General features: G+C 33.4%; 1 protein-coding gene, 1 long non-coding RNA gene and 1 pseudogene across 9 annotated transcripts; 2 read left to right on the top strand and 1 right to left on the bottom strand.

Moving 5' to 3' along the window:
- Window positions 1-163: 163 nt before the first annotated feature.
- Window positions 164-2936, bottom strand: LOC130740538 (actin-97). The gene is made up of 5 exons (XM_057593187.1): window positions 2776-2936; window positions 2024-2096; window positions 1506-1899; window positions 623-1236; window positions 164-434 (listed from the first exon to the last, which is right to left on the bottom strand). Exons 2-5 carry the CDS (start codon window positions 2081-2083, stop codon window positions 369-371), a joined length of 1134 nt encoding a protein of 377 aa, XP_057449170.1. The 5' UTR covers window positions 2084-2096; window positions 2776-2936; the 3' UTR covers window positions 164-368.
- A 4537-nt stretch (window positions 2937-7473) lies between these two features.
- Window positions 7474-9968, top strand: LOC130737180 (BTB/POZ domain-containing protein POB1-like; annotated as a pseudogene).
- A 4339-nt stretch (window positions 9969-14307) lies between these two features.
- Window positions 14308-18318, top strand: LOC130740537 (uncharacterized). Of its 8 annotated transcripts, none has more exons than XR_009020186.1 (7): window positions 14312-14744; window positions 14864-14966; window positions 15166-15593; window positions 15887-15993; window positions 16219-16921; window positions 17473-17596; window positions 17919-18318. It is a non-coding gene; the product is annotated as an uncharacterized LOC130740537 (long non-coding RNA). The 8 variants fall into 8 exon arrangements; XR_009020185.1 differs by having other exon boundaries at window positions 16219-16975; XR_009020183.1 differs by having other exon boundaries at window positions 16219-17023.
- The last annotated feature ends 236 nt before the right edge of the window (window positions 18319-18554 follow it).

Below are 18554 nucleotides of genomic sequence, written 5' to 3'. Positions count from 1 at the left end.
AGGCGCCAATCTTGTTTTTTTTTCATCTTCTTTTCCTTTTTTATGCAACAGCACCAAAAAAATACACAAATTCCAAGGTCCTTTAAAGAAATGGTATGAAATTATTGATTGTATACAGAGATCCAATTTGTATTATTTAGATGAAAACGGGGAAAGCAATACGTATTAAAATTTTGAAGGGCGTTGTTTTATAGTTAAAAGATCAACTGTTCAACAATGCCAATAATAAAACAAAAACAAATGAAAGAATTAACTCTGCCATCAAACTCCACTTCCTCTCAGTTAAGTTTTTAACTGATTTAACAGCCCTTTTTATCAACAGAAAACGAGGATGCTGTATTTTCATTCATCATGCTACCTCGCAGCACTTAGAAGCATTTCCTGTGTACAATTGAAGGACCAGCTTCATCGTACTCTGCCTTTGCAATCCACATCTGCATTTCAAACATGATGTCATACCATTAGTATCCCCATATAAATGATGAAATCAACAATATACTCACTGTTAGATTTTGATCAGGGAACCGAAATTAGAACCAAAAGACAGGCACATGAGTGATTTCTCAGTCATGCAATGATATGACCAGGGCATGATGCATTAGAATCATAGCAGAAAATTTACCTGTTGGAAAGTGCTGAGAGAAGCCAAGATAGAACCACCGATCCAGACACTGTATTTTCTCTCGGGTGGAGCAACCACCTTAATCTTCATGCTGCTTGGGGCCAAAGCTGAGATTTCCTTGCTCATTCTGTCTGCAATACCAGGGAACATGGTAGAACCACCACTGAGAACGATGTTTCCATACAAGTCCTTCCTAATATCGACATCACACTTCATGATGGAATTGTATGTGGTCTCGTGAATGCCTGGAGCTTCCATTCCGATCATGGATGGTTGGAAGAGGACTTCAGGGCAACGGAAACGCTCAGCACCAATGGTGATGACCTGTCCATCAGGCAGCTCATAGCTCTTCTCAACAGCAGAGCTAGTTTTTGATGTTTCCATCTCTTGCTCATAATCAAGGGCAATATAAGCTAGCTTTTCCTTTACATCCCTTACAATTTCCCGCTCAGCTGTGGTAGTGAATGAATAACCACGTTCGGTTAGGATTTTCATCAATGCATCAGTGAGGTCACGCCCTGCTAAGTCAAGACGGAGGATGGCATGGGGGAGTGCATACCCCTCATAAATGGGGACAGTATGGCTGACACCATCTCCAGAGTCAAGAACTATACCTGCACAAATCAATACAACAAGGGTAAAGGAATCAGCCAAATCCAATGACTTCAGACTTCAGAGAAATGAACTAAGCTCTACTACTTCTAGTCAAATTAGAAAGATAGTGTTTTCAGTCACAACTTAAGCATGAAGTTATCATGGGGGGGGGGGGGGACCCCTCCACATAGCATTGCACGGCTATATCTACATTTATTAATCTGCTTAACAATCTTAGAATGTATTGTAGAGGAAACAGAACAATTCTTGTAAGGAAGTAATGACTAACCAGTTGTACGGCCACTGGCGTACAGGGATAGAACAGCCTGGATGGCGACATACATGGCAGGGGTGTTGAAGGTCTCAAACATAATCTGGGTCATTTTCTCACGATTAGCCTTTGGGTTGAGAGGTGCTTCTGTGAGCAGAACTGGGTGCTCCTCTGGAGCCACACGGAGTTCATTGTAGAAGGTGTGATGCCAGATCTTCTCCATGTCATCCCAGTTACTCACAATACCGTGCTCGATGGGATACTTGAGAGTCAATATACCTCTCTTGGATTGAGCTTCATCCCCAACGTATGCATCCTTTTGGCCCATGCCAACCATCACACCCGTGTGACGTGGACGACCCACAATGCTGGGAAACACAGCCCTGGGAGCATCATCTCCAGCAAATCCAGCCTAATTGTTGCAAATTGCAAAATACAGTAAAGCCACAATAAATTAATAGAAATTGAAAGGTAATATTCACAATTTCACACGTGTGCGAAAAAACATTGTAATCAAAACCATCCCAGTATCTTACCTTAACCATTCCTGTCCCATTGTCGCAGACGAGTGGCTGAATGTCCTCACCGTCTGCCATTTTCTTTCAACAGCTGAAAAAATTTATCAGTCAAAAAAAAACCGCTTAGAAAATTTACAACAAAGACTATATCACAAGCAAAGTCTAACCATGAATATAAAACTAACGCCTAATCGATTCAGTCTCATAAATCAAATCACCAATTCATCATAGACAAGTCAAAACTCAAACCAATTGTTTCTTTCTAAAAAACATCTGTGCCAAATAAATCCACAGAAATGGTTGTAAAGCAAAACCTAAGCATGGTGATTTCATAATTCTAATTCCCGTCCCCTAACATTATGAATGTATTATTCCATGGAATTATTATAATGCACTTTTACTGCCACAATCCCTAACATACAAAATTATTCTTACAATGTAAGCATCATGATTCAAAATTACATTCCGAAACCACAATCCACAATTCTAATAACCATGCCATAACCGCAATCACCACCACCGTAATCACAATTCAAAACTACATTTCTCATATTGAATTAATTGAAATGAACCAGAAGTTTCACCAGCTCATTCTCCGATCTGATTTTAACACAATTAATCTAAACACAATCAGATATATCACATTTTCAGATTCGGATCCTGCCGAATTCCGCATCATACGAAACAATGCAAAACAGATTTCATGAATTTCACACATATATAAATATATCAGAAATGAAGAATAAACAGCAGCGGAGAGAGTGGCGGACCTGAAGAAGAAGGAGGTGGCGGTGGCGGTGGCGGTGGTATCAAAGAAGGAGAGAGATGAGAGAAGAGAATGATTTTCTCCGATCTCAGCTACGCCCGCTCTTTGGGTTCAAAAAAAAAAAACAAACTGATTGATGAACGAAAGTAACGCATTCTCTGCATTTCCGTTTTTAAAACTTCCACTTTTTCCCATTCCACCACACACATACCTGTAACGCATCACCACCGTCCATTCACTTTTTTCTTTCCTATCGAGACACGTGTCCCGATACAGCACCTCCCCCTCAAACGTGCGGTGAGTCAATGATAGATGTGCCCCCACACGGTTTTCTTTTTGGGCCTAAAATCAAGTTGGACCAACCCATGTTTGTGTATTGTCCAAAACCAAAAAAAAAGAAGCAATTTTATAACTTGGAAGGGTCTAGGACTAGAAAAACCTACTTTTATAATAAAAAAAATATAAGCCCACTTTCCACACTTCAATGAGATATAGTCGTATATCAAGGCTAAACCTCTCCATGCACATCACAAACATATATGGAGTTTGGAGAGGGAGAGAGTTTCCTTAGGGCATTAATTTTAACACCCCCTCAGTTAATCCCACACCCTCCCTCGCCCTCTATTTTTTTAAAAAATTTCTTTAATACCCTCTTATATAACCTAAAATCCTAACCCTAACAACCTCTCTCTCACTCACTCTTCTCTGAAGTCTCTCAAGCTCTCACCCACAACCTCTGAATTCTCTCACGCTCTCACCCACAACCCACGACGCCGCCACCCACAACGCTGCCACCGACGACGCCGCCACCCACGACGCCGCCACCGACGAACCCACTCGAGCAACCACGTTCTTTCTCCCACAGCCACGAGTTGAGGCAACACGCTGCCACCCACCACACCGCCGACCCACCACGCCGCCAGAAACCCACTCAACCACTCGATTCCACGCTAAGGTACACCACCACGCAGATCTGTTTTCATGTGCTGTTTTTCTTTGCTGGTTTTGTGTTTCTCTGTGTATGTGTTTCCCTGTTTCCTTGGGCATTTCCTGTGCAGTTTTTATACCTCAATATATGTTTCCTTTGCTGTTTTTCTTCTTTACCTTTCATTGTATTTATAGCTTTGTATTGGGTGGGCCAAAAAATTGTACAATTGTTTATTATGGTGGGTGAGAGGGAAATTTGGATTTTGCTGCAATGGGATGCTCATTGCAATTGTTTATTGCCCTTGTTTATGTTTGTGATATTTGTTGATTAGAATAGCATGATTTAAATTTTGTAGGAGCTCATTTTGTGGCTGAATGCAACCTGTTTTCTCATGTTCAGGGGAAGTTTCGTTTACTTAAGGGGTCGCTGGAACGTGCAATGAATACTGCTGTGAGTGGGGCACCCCCTATGGAATCTGAGGTCTACAAAGAACTCCAATATATGCTGTCTATAGTGGAGCAGAGCTTGCATGATGATCTCGTTTACCGGAGATCAACAAGGAGGGGTGGATAGATATGCAGTCTAGCTCAATGTCATAGTCGTGATTGTCATGTTATGTTTGGATAGATATTATGTATTTTGTTAGGGCGCCCATTTTGTTAGTTTGGATATGTTTTAAGTATGTTATGCTCTTCCGTTGGATGTTGCAAATGGATATTATGTTAGTTTGTAACCAGATATTGATCAGTTGGTTATGTATTGCTTATTATGTTGCCCAGTTACTTGTGTACAACACTGTGAAACGTTTTCAAATTTCACACTCAAGAGTGTGAAATATGTTTATAGTTTCATTTCACACTCAAGAGTGTGAAAAATTGAACTGTTAATAATTTTATTTTAAAAACTAATTTTTCGTTTTTTTATAGTTTCATTTCACACTCAAGAGTGTGAAACATTTTCAAAATTCATACTCAAGAGTGTAAAAAATTGAACTGTTAATAATTTTATTTTAAAAACTAATTTTTCGTTTTTTTTATAGTTTCATTTCACACTCAAGAGTGTGAAACATTTTCAAAATTCATACTCAAGAGTGTGAAAAATTGAACTGTTAATAATTTTATTTTAAAAACTATTTTTTCGTTTTTTTATAGTTTCATTTCACACTCAAGAGTGTGAAACATTTTCAAAATTCATACTCAAGAGTGTGAACAATTGAACTGTTAATTATTTTATTTTAAAATCTATTTTTTTCGTTTTTTATAGTTTCATTTCACACTCAAGAGTGTGAAACATTTTCAAAATTCATACTCAAGAGTGTGAAAAATTGAACTGTTAATAATTTTATTTTAAAAACTAATTTTTCGTTTTTTTATAGTTTCATTTCACACTCAAGAGTGTGAAATATTTTCAAAATTCATACTCAAGAGTGTGAAAAATTGAACTGTTAATAATTTTATTTTAAAATCTATTTTTTTCGTTTTTTTATAGTTTCATTTCACACTCAAGAGTGTGAAACATTTTCAAAATTCATACTCAAGAGTGTGAAAAATTGAACTGTTAATAATTTTATTTTAAAAACTATTTTTTTCGTTTTTTTATAGTTTCATTTCACACTCAAGAGTGTGAAACATTTTCAAAATTCATACTCAAGAGTGTGAACAATTGAACTGTTAATTATTTTATTTTAAAATCTATTTTTTTCGTTTTTTTATAGTTTCATTTCACACTCAAGAGTGTGAAACATTTTCAAAATTCATATGGTAAGAAAATGGATATGTTTGGAATGAAATTAATTTTTAAGGGTATTTAAGACATTTAGGTGCATAAAGTAGGGTGTGGGATTAATTGGGGGGTGTCAAAACTAATGCTCGTTTCCTTATCTTAGATCCTCGTTAGTAGGGGTGGAAATAGGTTGAGTCTATGTAGGCTTTGCATAAACATATCTAGCCTGCTTAAAAATCTTAAGGCCTGAGGCTGGCCTGTGGTCTGTCAAAGACTATTTTCAGAGTCTAACCTGACCTTCCCGAAAGCATGACTTGGCCTGATAGCCTATTTAAAGGCTTGTTTCCCAGCAATAATTTTACGTTTGCTAACAAACTTATAAACTAAAGTTTATTGCATAAAATATTAATGAATCATAATAAATATTATTATTTCTTATTTTATTTTAATAATATTAAATACTAACATATTAATATCGAAATATGGATAACATAAAACATTTTGTACACGAAATTTTAGTAAAAAAAAAAGATTAGGCTATTTTTTTAAAATGTGTTAAGAACATAAGGCTTAATAGCATTTTTGGTCCCTCACTTATCACGATTTGACTATTCTGGACCCTCAAGAAATTTATTAGCCTACAACGTCCTTCACATTTATTAACTGTTGCAGTTTTATTTTTTCCTCAACTTTCATCCAATATTTAACAGTTTCTAATTAAAAATCAATTAAAGATAAGGCTTGAAGAATAATTTTATGTTTTCTGATTAACAATTTTATGGTTTGGTTTCTAGTTTTTTTAAGTGACTCTTTTAAGAAAATTACATAAAGTAAAATCAATGGAAAGAAATAAATTATATTGTACCATAGCAGCTAGGTAATTAAGAAGGACTGTTTAGCTTGGAAGTTGGAACTGATTCTTTGTCAGGGGAAAAAGGAGTATTGCCAAAATATTTTCTTTTAAGTAAGATTAAAATGTAAACAAAAAAGAGATTAAGATTAAAATATTTTTAAATCACATATACTCCCTCCGTTCCTAAATATAAGACCTAATACAAAAAATTGCGCTTATTAAGAAAACATTAAATGTGTTCAATTAGTGTATTGGTTTTTTAAAAATGCATACATTCCTCCATATTTACCCTTTGTCATTTTCTCTCACTAATTAATGGTAAGTGGTCATCAAAACTTGGGAATTGAAAACATATAATTAATGTGGAGGGTAAAAATGGAAGAGTACAAAACCTTTTGTTAGATTATTGTAACTAGGTCTTATATTTAGGAACTTCAAAATTTTGAAACTAGGTCTTATATTTAGGAACGGAGGGAGTAATAAATTTGAAAAGATATCAATCTTTTTTGGTACATGAAAAATATCAATCTAATTCATATCATGTGTTCATACTTCATATCATCTTTTTTAGTGATGGAGTCTGAGGGGTCTGAATCCGATTTAGGCTTCGCTTTCAATGACAAAAATTTCTCGGACAGGATTCTGCGAATTGAGATTATCACTGACCCCGTTGTTGATGTCCCACCACCTCATTTGTCACCACCATTGATGACTGGATTCGCTATTGCAAGAGGAGACGCATAAACAGTCTTTTACTCTCCCTCCCTCTCTCGGTTCAATTCATAGGATTTTTTATGTTATTTTTCCGGTGAAGAAATTGAACTGAGTTCTTGTGATTTCATTGATTTCATTCATAGCTTATTAAAGTGTGTCACAAGTACATAAATCACTAGTATTTGATGAAAGTGTGAAACCCAATTTGTAAACTGTTTTCCCTGAATAGTATGGTACCAAAAATGCATATTATCCCTAACTATTTATGCATAGTGAATGTGGAATCAACCCAGAATGATGCGCAATTTGAACCCCATTTTAGAACCATGTCGAACAAACCTGTTCTGTGCATGTATGTGTGTAATTTAAACAATAGTACAATTTAACTGAGATACATCAGTGTGATACAAAAGTGTAGCATACTCTCCCTTCCCTTGTAGTGAGGAAACTGATAAAATCATGAACTTATGTGTTCTTTCTGCTCTATGAGTACTATAGGTGATGAGGCTGCAAACAGCAATGATTCAAATTGGACCATGGATTGCTCTACAGCTACATATTATAGAGTTAGAACACTGCATATCAGTTCTCCTATTCTGGCTGCTCAAAGCCCTTTCTTCTATAAGCTTTTCTCAAATGGGATGAAGGAGTCAGAGCAGAGACATGTCACCCTCAGGATTAATGCATCTGGCAACGTTTTACATCCTTGCCTACGATTTATATGTTTGCTTCATCATTTTTAATTTTCATCAAATAGCTAAATGTCATAAATGCCATACTTCTCTTGTCTTTTGCATTGCAGATGAAGCTGCTTTCATGGAGCTACTGAATTTTATGTACAGGAATACCTTGAATATTACTACACCAGCTGCTTTGCTTGACCTGCTTATGGCTGCTGATAAATTTGAAGTCTCTTCATGCATGAGATACTGTAGGGGTACACTTGACTTTGCATTATTTTGCGCCGAGCTTTCTATGGCTTATGCAGTCCAACCACTAACTGATGATGCAAAGCAGTATCTTGCTAGCCGATACAAGGATGTAACTAAGTAAGTGCTTGCATTTTATTTAATTTCTGTTGCATCCTCTTAAATTCAAGCACTACAAATTTTCATGGTTTTTCTCCTCTATCAAGTGGTATTTAATGATTCCTCTCCATCCTTCTAATAAGTTATTTCCATTATATTGCTCTTGTTTGAGACAAGAGAGACTTGAGGAACGAATCATGGATTCAAAGAAGGGGCTGACGTGTGTTTGTGTGTGTGTTGCATTTAATGTTTTAATCTTGGTCGACCACTTTTATTTTTTGTCAATCAACTTCATGTTACTAATAAACATTTGAGAGGATTTTTCTATTATGGCATTCCATGAAGTGTCTTTTGGAAAACATCACATTATTTTGATTCTAATTAACCATTCTTTTGAAAAAGTGCAGTTTCTTTTGCTGCCATTCCTCATTGTTTTCATTTCAATGTTATCTTTCTTTTTTTTAATGTTAATAATCTTTTATTTGACCAGGTTTGAGAAGAGTTAATGGCCTTGCCTCTTCATGAAATAGAGGCAATCTTGGCTAGTGATGATCTCAAGGTTCAATCAGAAGTTGTTGTATGTGGCTTTGTATTAAATTGGGCTAGAAAACATTACAACAAATTAGAAGAAAGGCGAGAAGTTCTGGGTACACAGCTTGCGCGTTATATTCGCTTCCCTTGTATGTCCATTACTAGGCTTAAGCAGGTCTTAACCGTTGATGACTTTGGACATAAGGATGTATCTAAGCTTGTAATTCAAGCCCTATCATTCAAGGCGGGGTTACCGAAAGCTTCATTGTACTCTCCTTTTGTGGAGAGGGTGTATACCCTGTCAAGGTGATAAAACTTGATATTCCCCGCCGACAGCATAGTGTGGTGTACTGGGATTTGAAGCGGGAGGTGTGTGCCACTTTGTTACCATATGGTCCCTTGGTGTGGTCTGAGAAATTCCATTTCGGTGGACAAAGGTATTTTCTAGGAGCAGAAAGCAACAAGGACACCCATTGCTTTGAGCTGTTTTTATGAATGAGCAAAGGACCGGTAGGCTCTGCAAAGGTAAACTTAAATTTTCTGCAAGGTGTAGGCCAAGAGAGGAGTTTGTTGACATGAAGAAAGGCCATGATACATTTACTAGGGGGAAGTTTATTGGTCATAGAAACTTGTTTAATATGCCATGGACTTCCTTCATGGCTGAGGATTGTAATTTCTTCATTAACGGTGTTCTCCACCGCAAAGTTAGCCTTGCCATAAGAGATTGATGATCCCCTAAAATTTCATCCAACTAGTGCTTGTAGCTTATGTGATAAAGAAGCTGTGCTCGAATAACACAAGCTTGTTTAGGAATAAAGAAGGAAATAGGCAGGCTGAGCTGTTGCTTAATAGTTTTTTTCAACTGATTTTTTGCACAACTATACAAGCTATTATTTCCCAATAATTTATTTTATTAGTTTATATTATATAGTATTATTGTTTACAGTGATATTTGGTAAACAAACATTCTCCAATTTCGACTGGAAAAAGTTTAAGATTAGGGGTTCTTTTGAGAAAACGTCTTGCCAAAGTGTTGTGTGCGAAAAGGTGTTTTCCGATAAACAAGAATGAATGGGTTGATTTTTATTTTTAGAGAAAACAAGTAATTTATAAAGACCGGAAACTGAATTTAATTAATAAAAGCGCAAAGTACAAGGCAAGTAAATCGAAAACAAGGGAAATTACATCAAATGAAAAATCGACAGGACAATGAACAAAACAACAAGTTTGAAAGCATTAAATGCATAAATTGTAAATGGCTGGTTCTGCAACATACTCATTCATTATCACGTTAGGCTCTCGAAGTCTCTTTGAAGCGGACATGTGAGCTTTTTAGTGGGCTTTTGGAGTTGAGTTGGAAACCCCTTTTTTCGAATGATCTTCTCCTATTTATAGTGCTCCATTGCCTCACATGTCCTTGACGGTTTTTTCCCTCTATTGAATGGGTTAGTGGGCTTGATAACCCACGATCTCATACTTGCTCCAGAAACTTCTTGCATCGTGGGAATGGGCATGCACCACAACTGCTTGCTTGCATCGTGGGTGACCTGCATCGTGGGTGAAGACACACGTTTTTAACTGTTTCCTTACATCGTGGGTGCATGCACGTGCTCTTAACTGCTCACTTCTTCGGCAATCGCTTCGAACGTTGTGGTTTGTCGAACTCCATGATTAGCCTGACTTAGTATTTTCCTGACTCTCCTTTGTCAAATTTCGACATACGTTGGCATGCCAATTTCATTGCTTGTTCTGCGTCGACAAACCTTACTAAGCAAAATTTTGGATTAACAATTATACATACCATTACATTAAAACCTGCCCAAGGACTTCTATTCATGCTACATTCGGCTGGTTTTTTTTTTCATTCTGGTTAATGTTGAAAATAAAAGCAGCTAGCTAGAGCTACTTTAGTTTAGAAATTAGTTTGTTTGTTAATTTGTTTTCCAGAATTGTTATAAAGCACACTTGAGTTTTTGCATTAAATATATAAGCAAAATTCAAGTGTTGCATTGTATTAAAATCATTCAAACAAACAAAAAACTTAGTAATAAATAGAGTAAAATACACTTACCCCCCTCAAGGTTTGCTAGAAAAACACTCCACCCCATTCTTATTCAAAATCTACACTCCACCCCACTCATTTTATCATGTTAACTCCATCCAAAAGATGCTAAGGAATATTCTATTCAAATCAAAATTACTTACTGTAAACTTATTTTTCCATTTCTTTTTTTTTGGTTATTTATTATTATTATTATTTTCAAAAAAACATCACGTTCAAATAAAAATCGTTTAAGGTCAGTTCCATTTAAAAAAAGTTAGTTTCAACAAAAAAGAATATAACATCACAATTACTAGTAATACCCAGTTTATAAAGAATTTTTATAAATAGTGAAGTATATAAAAATATTTTGAAATTAATTTCATACTAATTAAAAATTCACCAAATAAATACTAATTAAATTTCTTTTGCCTAGGTTTATAAAAAAATGTTGCTTATGAATTCATTGAGATTGTCGAGATATTTTTTAATAAAATTCTCTTATCATCTATCAATAACATCCCTCATTTTCAATTACTAAAAGTAATATATACTTTAACATTTAACATGTTACCAAAGCGATCGTATTATCCAAATTAAATAATTAAAATAATAATATAACTTTATTTTCTTTTATGAAGTGGAAGTTTAACGTACTTTTACCATAAGTTTAATTTAAAACTATTGTATACATATTTATTCTTGAATTATTTTTATAACATGGTTACTTTATATACCAGCTCCAACAGTATGTAAGCATTGAGAATATTTGTTTGGTCAAATATTAGAAAATGACGTTTTTTTCTAAAAAAAAAAATAACCAGAAAAAAATGAAATGGAAAAATAAGTTTACATTAAATAATTTTGATTTGAATGGAATATTCCGTTAGCATCTTTTTGGATGAGGTTAACCTGATAAAATGAGTGGGGTGGAGTGTATATTTTGAATAAGAATGGGGTGAAGTGTTTTTCTAGCAAACCTTGAGGGGGGTAATTGTATTTTACTCTAATAAATATATTAAACAATAAAATAATAAAATTAAAATTGAATAAATATATATTGTAAAAAACTATTCAACTATACTTACATTAAATAACAACATTCATAAACTTAAAATTTACTTGAGTTTTGTATTTCACAAATATTAAAAATTAAACACAATAAGAAAATAATATTTATTACCAAATAATTTAGATAAAATAATTTTAGAATTCAAAAATTTATATCTATATCTATATATATATGTAAAGCACACTTGAGTTTTTGCTTATGTATTTAATGCTAAACTCAAGTGTGAACTATTAATGATTAAGTTTTGAGTTTCTTATAAAAACATAATTGGCTAAGTATTCGTTAAAAATAGATAGAATCTTAATTATTGATAATAAATTGAGAAAAAAATTTAAAAAGTTTTAAAATAAAACAAAGAAATATATTTATATGCAAACAATATTAAGAATTTAGATTAATTAACCGTAAAAATAAAATTTATTAATAAATCATTAAAAAAATTGTTTTAAAATTTAAAAATGTATGTTTAAAGTATATACTAATAATTATATCATGTGCGGGTGTATTATTTGAAAAAATCGAATATTTCGTTTGATCTTCTTTGATGAATAATTGTTTGTTCACACCTCAAAATTAGGTGGAAAAAGGTGGAGGATAAGACAGATATATAGGAAGAAAAGAAAAAGTAAGAGAGGGAAAATATAAGATGTTATAGATGATAAGAGAAGAGATATAAAAATAAAAATATGTGGAAATGAAGTGTATAAAAAGAGGTGTGAATATACCATTGTTGATTTACTAAATAAAATTTTATGATATTAAAATTATAACTTATTATTTGAGTTAAAATATTTCAACTTCACTTAATGATTTTTAAGAGCATTGTACGAAATAATTAAATTTTCTTTGTAAAATATATATTAAACAATAGATCAAATATATAATTAATCAATAAAATTAAAAACTGAAAAAAATTGTATTGTCAAAATTAAAACTATTCAACTATCTACATTATATAACAACATTCATAAACTTAAAATTTATTGAAGTTTTTTATTTCACAAATATTAAAATCTTTAAAAAAATATAATATTTATTGAAATAATTCAGATAACACAATTTTAAAATTTTTAAAATTCGATTTATAGGTGAAAGAGACTTGAGTATTACATTAAATTCATTAAACCATAAAATTCTCATACCTTTGTATTAAAATACATTAATGAATAATAAATTTTCTTTGTAAAAAATATATTACAAATAATTAATAACAACATTCATCAACTTAAAATTTACTTTTTTATAAAACAATTGAAAATTTTCTTAATTTTATCTATTTAAACTAAAATAGTTTATATATAATGTTAAAAAATATTGTAAGTAAACTCGTGCAACGCACGGGTATAATATCTAGTATATATGTAAAGGAGACTTGAGTTTTTGCATGCTTTAAATGCATTAAACCATAAAGCTCCCACTCCTTATTATTAAATACATTAAAAAAAATTAAATAAATTAAAAACTGAAAAAAAATTATTATAAAAAACTATTCAACTACTTATATTAAATAACAACATTCATAAACTTAAAATTGACTTGAGCTTTGCATTTGAAAAATATTAAAAAATAAAATTAATAATAAAATATTATTTATTAATAAATAATTTAGATAAAATAATTTTAAAATAAAAAATAATTCTATCTATATATGTCTATCTATACCTATCTATATACATATGTAATGCAAAATTGAAAAAATAGCACTACACACATAAATTAATTGTTAAACTTTTCAATTTCTCATATTTGAAATTAAATATTAAAATTTAAAGCTTTTCAATTTCTCTTATTTAAAATTAAATAATTAAATTATTTACATTTTAATTACTCATTACAATTTTAGGTGAATTTCTAAAAAATAATAATAAATGAAATTGACTACCTTTACATTAATAACAATAATATATTGTTAATAATAATTTGTTTAAATTCTTTAATAATTTTTAATGATAATTATAAATTAAAATTAAAATAATTAAAATTTTATTTAGGCTAAAAAGCATTTTTGGTCCCTGATGTTTCAAGTTTGTGCAAATTCTGCCCCTATCTATTTTTGTCGATGTTTCTACCTCTTATGTTTTCAAACAGTGCACCGTCTACCCCTCCGTCAGGGGTAGATGATGCACTGTTTGAAAACATGAGGGGTAGACGATGCACTGTTTGAAAACATGAGGGGTAGAAACATCGACAAAAATAGAAAAGGGGCCGAATTTGCACAAACTTGAAACATCAGGGGCCAAAAGTGATTTTTAGCCTTTTAGTTATTAATCAAAAGTTGAGAAATTAAAATAAAAATAACAAATAAAACTTATTACTATTTTTACTTCTAAAAACATCTATCTATCTATCTATCTATATCTATCTATCTATAATCTATCTATCTATCTATCTATAATCTATCTATAATCTATCTATCTATCTATCTATCTATCTATAATCTATATAAAAGCAGAGTTCCTGCAGCCTGGAGGGCAACTTTGTCCTTCCACAATTCAATGCACTACTCCATCTAATTTTTATCATGGACATTTTAGTAAAAATATGAATTATTTCCTAAAGAATCAATCACTGCCGTACATCTAATCACATTTTCATTTCAACCCTTTCTTACGTTTCTTTTCTTTCTTTCTTTTTTCCGTTCGTTCAGCCTTCCATTTTAATTTAATTTCCGTTGGCTTCCTTTGCAACTTTTCCGTTTCTCATTAGACAAATAGGGGGTTGCGCACACCAGATAAAAGGAAACGGCTCCCCATTGTTTCTCTGGAATTCCCGATTCGAAAACGGATCTTAGGCCACCGTGATTTGAAACCCAGTCTCAGGCGACGAGCAGCGTCGAGACGAGCGACCAAGGAAAAATAGCGACTGCGGCAACCTTATCTGATGAGGCTCTGCGACCACGACAACAAGCTCTAATGTCAACCACTCCCTGGCACTCTTACTCGATGCTTTAACTGTGAATTAGTAAAATCTGGAAAACACGACTTTCTCTGGAATTTCTTATTCGAAAACGGTTGTCTGATATGGGCAATGTTCTGACTTCCTTATTTCGCAGACAAGTCCTACTCATCATCATCTGGATTAATGGTAAGAACTCTCTTTCAAATGCATCTTTGCATCTGATTTCGCAGTCATGTTCAACTCTAATTTTGATAGTGTTGTGAGGTTTTCTCATGTAGATCTCACATAAAATTATACATTTGCAGGGCTGATCCTGATATTGGGCGTCCAAGGTCGTTTGTTTACAAAGTTTATCGATAATCGTTTGAAAAGGTCTCCAACATGGCAGATATTGACCCTGGAAAATCAGTATGAACTTTAATCCTTTCCTTAGTAATAAATTGACTGTAGATTTTCCATTTTTACTTAAATTCTTTGTTAACTTTTGACACGGTGATCTTGCGGTTTGTGCCACCAATAATTATTCTGATTATACACAATTTTAACATAAGTACATATGTACATGTCTTAGGCATCTGAGGTCAAATTGCATTAAAAATACTTGCAGGATATTCCACACACATGTATCAATCCTTCTATTATTAAAGACTTTCGAGGCTCATGCATCTTCTTTGATTGCCTGCTTAGGCGTGGTGGACCAGTGCTTCCATTGGAGGATTCTATTTTAAACATTTCGAGCTTGAAGGGTGACTCTTCATGAATATGCAGTTCTTATTTCGATTGGGTGTTGTATTTGTGAGTTTGAATGTATGATTCTTGCTATGGTTTTTGTGTTGATATGGTGCATTTAATTAGAGCTTTGTAAATTTTACGCTTTTGTTTCTCTGAGATTACACTATAGTTTTATTCCCTTTGCTGGATGTCGGGTTAATGATTTTCAATAAGGAGGTCATTACTATTGTGATTGTGCGCTGCTGTGTAAGACTAGGTCCAATGAGAAGCTTCTTGAACTCTTCATGTGGATGTTGGTTACAGGTGAAGTAATGACCTTTTAATCCTGTCTTCACTTTGATGCTCAATCGCGTGCTTCTCATTTTTTTCGCTTCCGCTAAGCTTCAGACGCCACTCTTCATTTCCATGTGAAGATGGTTTCGTCCCCATTTTCATTTCTCTCTACTTTCTGAATTTCTATGTGGTTTCCAGAGTTGTCACTTTTATGGCATCTTTCACATTTTATTATAATTTTAGGTTTATCTCCTTTATCATTACAAGGTTCTATATTTGAATGCACAAGGTTCTGATTTGCAACCCTTTCTTCATTGTGCCAGAGATAACGAAGAAATCCTAAGCATCGAACGCTGCAAACACGAAAAGGGTTTTTATGAAATCATGTGCGGCTGCTTCCATCATTGCTGTTTGTGTTGAGTTCTTCCAGGTGAGTGTCTTCCCTTTTTTGTATTCTCATTCAGATAGTGTTGAAGATGAGAGACCCTTGATTTTCCTAGCTTACTACTATTGTGTGATACATCAACATCGGGCTTAATCCCTTTTGTAATTTGATGGTTTTTTTTTGTTTCACTTTCTGCTCTTCTGCTTTGACATATTGGAGGTTGACTTGCTTTGTAAATTCTGAAATGGTCTTCTGGCCTGTTTTGTACAGGTTGTGAATAAGACGTTGTACAAAACAATAACTATAACATGAAGGCTAAAGAGATTAATTGAATGGTTGATGATGATCATTTTCCGGATGTGATGCTAGAAAGAAGTGGTTTTACTGCGGTTTGCATATATTTCTTTCTGTCTATGTTGCAACTCCAAAAATTAAGATTTAATACATATGGAAATCAGTTTCAATACTCTGAAAAAATACTATCTGTCTTCCCTGAGGTTTGGGTAAGAGACCCAGATGATATAAAAAGAACTCTATAGGTTTGTGGAATTTGTGATTCATTGCCCTTTGCTGTCTTGCATCTTACATGTTGACTGTCTCTGTAGTCTGAATCAATATTTGAGAACATCCTCAAACATTGATGAAAATTCTCATCTTAATTTTCTGATGCATTTTTCTTTGATTAGCTTTGGTTGCTTTATTAACCTGCAGAAATTTTAGACTATTGTCTTAGCATAGTGATAAAAATTCAACCATTTCAGTTTGGGCAAATACTCTAAGTTGTTGATTGTTGATTTGTTTATCCCTTTTGCTTTATTTTTACCCTCAGATCCATTTTGACAGATTTTGTTTCATGTGGAATGACTCAAGCAGAACTGATCCAAGTTCTTTGTGTTAGACTGTACTTTGATTGCAGATTGTCAGCTCCTTTCAACAGTTGCAGTCGGAGTAAAGAAGGCAAGGAGCAGAAAAAGTAAGTGCTAACAAGTAACAAAGCCACTGCAGCTCTAGCTTTTAAGGACATAAGGTTGGGCATTAGAAAAACTCACGTTGCAGTAGCATTTTTTATTAAGAGGTGCTGAATTTTTTACACTTAAAGCATGATTTATTTCCTCATGGGTGATCATTCTTGATGCTTGGATTTGGATTAGTTATATAAAAGCAATGTTAATGTTTAGATTAGTGGTTTAATTAGATTATGAATCAAAGGATATTGATAGGTTATACTATTGAAGTTGTTATGATTTAGATACTCATGAAACCTGTCATTGTAGTGTTCAAATATGGCGGGGTTTGGTTGTGCTTCAAATAATCTGTTATAAAAAGATTGTGGAGTCTTCTATTTGTTGGTACAATTAGCAGGCATGAGTTTTGGTGTATGTTATTTTTACCCTGTTGGTGTCATTAGGTTGTGTTGTTGGTGGTTTTGGGTCTTAATTTAGAGATAGGCTCCATATCAATTGAATGTGTTTCATTAACATTAGTTAAAATGTTTTGGAAGGCTTCTAATTGTTCGTCTGCCAGGAGGTCCAAAAGAAGAATACAAGTGCATCTGGTGTTGCAATGGTGATTACCTAATCATGAGGGTGGAAAGCTGAGGCTGAAAAACGCACATGTTATTACATGACCCTAGAGATTGTGGATCTAGGTTTGTGCACTCATTTAGGTCTTACATCAGCTTAATAGACTGGTGTAAATTTAAATTAATCTAAAACTCATGAGAGAGTTTAATAATGAACTTGGTACATAATTTGAAGATTACGAACTGCGCAAACCATAAGCTATGTTAATGTATCCCAATTGGTAGAATGTGATCTATCCCGGTTAGTGACTTTCTTTCACCGTTTCTTTTTCTCTGCAACTATAGCACATAGTTTGAACTTTGCGCATATAATCTCTAGCAAACTAATTAAGCTTTTTACTACAAACCTACCTTTAGTAGATTAAGCTTTCTATATGTTCTTCTGCAGGAAAAGAAAGATGACATAACTGAGGCTCCTCAACATGAATATTAAGATCAAACCCCTTCTTTGACCTTAGCTCGGGAAATACGGTACATGTTAGGTGGGCTTTTCATGTGATCTTCTTGAAGTAAACGCTCCTCTTTGCAAGCATGAGGGTTAAAATGAGAGAAACCGTTGCAGCAGTATGCTTAAGTGTGTGACTACTGACCATATGAAAAGTGCATGTACTATTAGACTATTAGTAGACTCATGCAAGTGGATAATAAATTCATTAAATTGTTTTGAATAGTTATTTACCAGTTACACAATTTCAATTCAAGAGGTGAGTAAAATAAAATACACTGAGGCTTTGAGCCAATTCATGTCATAATTTGAATGATTGATATTACTTATTATGAATTAAGAACCTGCTACGACTTTTCAAAATTATGTCTCCTTGGTAACAAATGATTGTAATGGAGTTCAGGAAAACATGCAAAAGTGGATAATAAATTGTTTTTTAATAAACGTAACATAACTACAAGAACTTTATTAAAATGTTACACTGTAAACAAAAATCCTACGATACAAAACACATGAGATAGAAACACGGGGAACTTTTTTGCCAAAATTTGCAAAATGGGTATTAAACATAAGGAACAG

The sequence above is a fragment of the Lotus japonicus genome, chromosome 2, assembly GCF_012489685.1.
Source record: "Lotus japonicus ecotype B-129 chromosome 2, LjGifu_v1.2".
NCBI lineage: Eukaryota > Viridiplantae > Streptophyta > Magnoliopsida > Fabales > Fabaceae > Lotus > Lotus japonicus.
The sequence above is the reverse complement of the archived record's forward strand: the minus strand, read 5'-3'. Positions and strand labels throughout refer to the sequence as shown.